Source organism: Tachysurus fulvidraco, chromosome 9 (assembly GCF_022655615.1).
Source record: "Tachysurus fulvidraco isolate hzauxx_2018 chromosome 9, HZAU_PFXX_2.0, whole genome shotgun sequence".
Lineage (NCBI taxonomy): Eukaryota > Metazoa > Chordata > Actinopteri > Siluriformes > Bagridae > Tachysurus > Tachysurus fulvidraco.
Genome location: NC_062526.1, coordinates 712583 through 717582, shown reverse-complemented (window position 1 = coordinate 717582; position 5000 = coordinate 712583). Strand labels below are relative to the sequence as shown.

The following is a 5000-nucleotide window of genomic DNA, read 5'->3' as shown; positions in this document are numbered from 1 at the left end:
ACATGAAACCGGGACACAGACTAGGACAGACGACATAAGACGACAGCAACAGAGGATTCCATGCTGCTCAACTAAATACTAACAACATCTAACACATGAGGAACAGGTGTGCAGAGGCGGGGAGGACGAGACAAGGGCGGGGCAGACACGTGAACACAGAACATCAACAAAAGCACGTGGCCAAAGTCAGGGTTGAGTCCTGACAGCATTTCGTGTTAATGATAAACCAGAAACAACACCAGACAAGTCTGTCCTGAAGACGTCTGAAACAGGTACAGCTTTACCTCTGACTCTGGAGACTCCTTCAACAAATATTCCAAAAAAGTCTCCTTACAGAAAATGTCACTGCTGTTATTAGCAAAGAATATTGTACCCGTCACTGTGAAAGAGCTGTTACTATGGAAAGGTTATAAGAGCAAGTGCATTAATATAAACATGTAGTACAGTCAGAGCCACTGTTAGACAGAATGAATCAATAGAATTGGAGCCTAAGGTGTGAATTTGTGTAAAGTATATAAAAACAAGTCAAATATTTTACAGGATGTCTGAAGGTTTAGAGCCGATGAGAACGCGGTGAGAAAAATCTCACAATAGCACAATACAGAGGCTGAGCTAACGAGTAGAGCATGAGGACGAACACGTCACACATACGTCGTAAATAATAAACAATAAATGCAGTGGATTTATCTTTACTCTGATCCTTTCCTGATTTTTTTCATTCATACTGTAGTATTTCACCTTTATAGAATTTAGAGCAAAATCTGTGGTATAAAAGTGTAATATCGCCACGTGACTATGGACAAGGAGACGTTTCGAGGATCTGATGGGAAAAGTGTTGCATTTTTGGCTCTCCTTCAAATTCAGAAGGGATAATTCAGAGTGACAGAGTGACCGCCTTCATACACACACGACACCACTGCAGAATAACAATAAGCTGGAACGGAAGCTTTCCAAACGACTGCAGCGATGAGACTTTTAGCACACTGTGCTCATAATTATAAGATTGAAGGAGAAGGAGAAGGAGGAGGAGGAGGAGGAGGAGGAGAGGCTGAGTGAGAAATAAAGTGGAAATCTGACCGAAACGGTCGTCAGGTATCGCGTTAAAACTTGTAAACGGACCAAAACAAAACTTCTATTAAACACCATATGTACATAATATATAACACAGCTAACAAGTCAATGGATTCTTATTTAGCATCATGCTAAAAGTTGCTGGAAATCCTGATTAATTTGTACAATAATAAAACATTCACATTGTTGTCAGTGAGCTTGTCTGTACACAGAGACGACGTGTTAAGCCTCGCTGCTAGCATGCCATTGTTTCACGGTTTAATGCAGGGCTTTTTTGTCCTGTAACAGTGTACATAATACAGCAATAATACAACACACTCTCAGTAATGAACTAAACTGAAAGTTATCACTGGGGGAAGTCGTGGCCTAATGGTTAGAGAGTCCGATTCCGAACCCTTTGGTTGAAACCCTTGGGTTCGAGTCTAGGGCCAGCCACGACTGAGCAAGGCACCGAACCCCCCCAACTGCACCCCGGGCGCCACAGCATAAATGGCTGCCCACTACTCTGGGTGTGTGTTCACGGTGTGTGTGTGTTCACAGTGTGTGTGTGTGTGTGCGTGTGTTCACTGCTGTGTGTGTTCACTGCTGTGTGTGCACTTTGGGTTAAAGGTGCGGTCTCCGATTTTTGAAAGCCAATGTTGACATATAAAATCACCAAAACAAACACGCCCCTAACCCAAACGGGTCCCACCCTTGTATCGATAGCTCCGCCCACACATACATACGTAACCCAGGCGACTACTGTAAAGAAACGTGTCTTTATCATAGCTGATGGGAAGAACAATACGATTGCAGATAAACAAACAAGCAAAAATGACACACAAGCATAATGATGTAAAGGACAAAGGCATATATTAGTTCTGTGTAACAAAGCAAAACCAACGTTACTCACCTATCGAGAAGGAAAAAAGCGCCTCGGCGTCTTAAATAAAGTCGGCCACATATTCACAGGTCGGAGTTTCCCGAGTCGATAACTCCTGAGCTAAACGCTGTTACTACACAAAACGCGGTTGTAGCTGCCTCTCTACATCACTACGATAGAAAAGAGGTGTTATTTGTGTAGTAACAGCGTTTAGCTCAGGAGTTATTGACTCGGGAAACTCCAACCTGTGAATATGTGGCCAACTTCCTGCTCCTTCAGTTCTCTCCAGCTCTCCAGTGCTGGAAAGCTGATCCTATATTAACACGTCCTACTTCTTGCCTTATCATAAGTCTTTCTTCTCTTTCTTTCTTTGTTTTTATCCTCCATGTCGATGTTAAAACCACTTTCTGCTAATGTCACACATGCCCACTGAACACTCTCTCTGCCGTATATTGATAAGACACGCCCCTTTCTGCTCATTGGCTACACGTTTGTTTTGTTTTTTGTTTATTTTTCGGCCCGACTCAGTTTTCTGAAGCATTTCTCAAAAATCGGAGACCCCACCTTTAAATGCAGAGAACGAATTCTGGGTCAAGTATGGGTCACCTTACTTAGCCGTATGTCACGTCACTTTGATGAGCGCCACCCTACTGGAACTGCACAAATGGGGTACAGGTAAAATAAATAAATAAATAACATCACCTTTACACGTACTGCAGTGTCAGCTAGGTGTTATTTATTAGCCACACCACCGATTTATATCTCGCCCATTTATAATTGTCAGCGAATGGAAAAGTAAACCGGACTAGGAAGATAATCATTACGCAGACATACAGCACTGTGTAACATCTAACATTTTACAAATAACTGTGATGGCAAATATGATAGAAGAGAGATTTATTACTCAGTTTGCTTTTGTCTCTAGTGATAGTGAGATATCAGAACATTAAATAAGCAATGTGAATAAAGAATGATCTAGCTGTCTTGTATTTTTCAGTGTTAATCTCTCTCAGCTGTCAGTTCTGATGAATAAAGTGACGAGGGATTTTTGACCAGGGGTAATTATTGCTCTTTTTTATTCCTTTTCCTTTATTTATAGTATATTGTTGATATTATTTTAACATTTTTATTTCTGCCTTAAATTCTGAAATGTGTCTATGTCCTTGTGTACTTTAAAAGTTTCTAAATAAAAATGAAAGGGAAAGTGACGTGACGTACGGCTGAGTACGGTGACCCATACTCAGAATTTATTCTCTGCATTTAACCCATCCAAAGTGCACACACACAGCAGTGAACACACACACACCGTTAACACACACCCGGAGCAGTGGGCAGCCATTTATGCTGCGGCGCCTGGCGAGCAGTTGGGGGGGGTGTTCTGTGCCTTGCTCAAGGGCACCTCAGTCGTGGTATTGCCAGCCCGAGACTCGAACCCACAACCTTAGGGTTAGGCGTCACACTCTCTAACCATTAGGCCACAACTTCCTCTTGATATAATTATTGAACTCTGCCTGAACTCTGGCTCACGGAAACGTGTCAGAAACTAGACTGACGTTAATGACATCATCCATCAAATCATTCAGATGTGTGACGACACCATTTGTTACCTTTTTCATCCTTTTCTCCTCTGACACCCTCATGCATACTTTTGCATTATCTACAGTGAAGCTTTATGTGAAGCAGCGATATGAGAGAGTAGTTTAAGAATCTGATCTGTGTAGAATGTACAGACGAGGAAAGCTTAAGGACTAAAGCGCCGCTGCATCGCTCTCTTTTATCTCTGTAGCCATGACACAAGGGTGAATTCCAACTGTACTGCTCTACCATGAAGAAACACTCCAAAGGCATTGTGGGTAATGTAGGAAAATGTTAGCTAGCGTGTCAGTGAGAAGTTTTACATTAAAACAACAAGGTGTGTTTTATAATAAGTCTCAGATGTCATTAAACACCTTAGAAGGTTCCCATGCGTTACTAAAGGTTCTCAATAGCACCAAATCACAGACCAGAGAAGGTAAGACACGGGACACACTAGTAGCTCTATTCCAAACACTGGACCTAATCCTGCATCTAACGACCACTCGGGGTTCCAGATAGATCCTTATTTGGGTTCTTGTCTGTGTGGGCTTTCATATGTGCTCTTTCTGTCCCAGTAGGTTTCCTCCTGGTTCTCTGGTTTCCTTCGAGCTCAGAGGTGACTAGACTACGCTGCACACTGGTGTGAAGGTGTGATGGTGTGTTCACACCTGTGATAGAAGAAAGACACGGGATATAACGGGATTAGTGAGTGTGAACGCACGCGCATACCGTTAAGCTGGTTGTACACCACGTCCTCCAGCCTCTCCAGTCTCTGCAGGATGGACTGCCGGTCGGTGTCCGTGACTCTGCCCTGTCGGGTCCGCGCGCGCGCCTCCGCCGACCGCCCGAGCTGCACGAGCTCCTCGGACCGGTCCTGGATCCGGCAGTACACCGAGAACAACACGATGCCGACAAACACCAGGATGTTCACCGTCAGCAAAGTTTTAATTTTCCGTGCCGCAGCCATTTAGGAAAAATAAATCATTCAAATATTATTATTTAAAAGAATAAAATGATGAGATGCGATCAGATTCGATCCGGATCTGTTTCAGCGTCCCTTTGATCAGAGGCGATGATGATGATGGTGGTGATGATGATGAAGAGGAGGAGGAGGACAGGTCATTTCTGCAGCCTGTATAACGGAATAACGCGTGACATTCACTCCAGGACAAAAAGGTATCAGGAAAGTCATTATTAAGGCTTTATTGCCCTTTTTTTACCTCAGGATTTCTCTCTCAGCCTCCATTGTGCTTTAAGCAGCAACACAGCTGCATGGTGTCGGAGCTGAGCGGCTACATCACAGCTTTATAGCACACAAACATCCCGTCACGGTCCAGTCACGGTTCTGTGGGTTCTGTCCGGTTCTGTCCGGTTCTGTGAGGGTTCTGTCACGGTTCTGTGGGTCCAGTCGCAGCCTTACGGTTAGCAGCATCCTCCGTTTATAACGTTACATCCCTCCGGTCTCGGTGTACGGACACGGCGACGTCTTCAC

The 5000-nt window shown here is 43.8% G+C and overlaps 1 protein-coding gene across 2 annotated transcripts in view; it reads right to left on the bottom strand.

Annotated features, from left to right (window-relative positions):
• The window catches only part of galnt9 (polypeptide N-acetylgalactosaminyltransferase 9), a 59617-nt gene that overhangs the window by 54451 nt on the left and 166 nt on the right, over window positions 1–5000 (bottom strand). Inside the window, exons 1-2 of one of the 2 annotated variants that reach the window (XM_027169407.2) lie at window positions 4729–5000; window positions 4238–4640 (exon numbers count right to left, since the gene is read on the bottom strand). The exon at window positions 4729–5000 is cut by the window's right edge and continues 166 nt beyond it. In XM_027169407.2, coding sequence (XP_027025208.1) covers window positions 4238–4475 — 238 coding nt within the window. In that variant the 5' untranslated portion in view covers window positions 4476–4640; window positions 4729–5000. Of the gene's footprint in view, window positions 1–4237 lie in introns of both variants that reach the window. The other variant, XM_047819067.1, reaches the window with a different exon arrangement.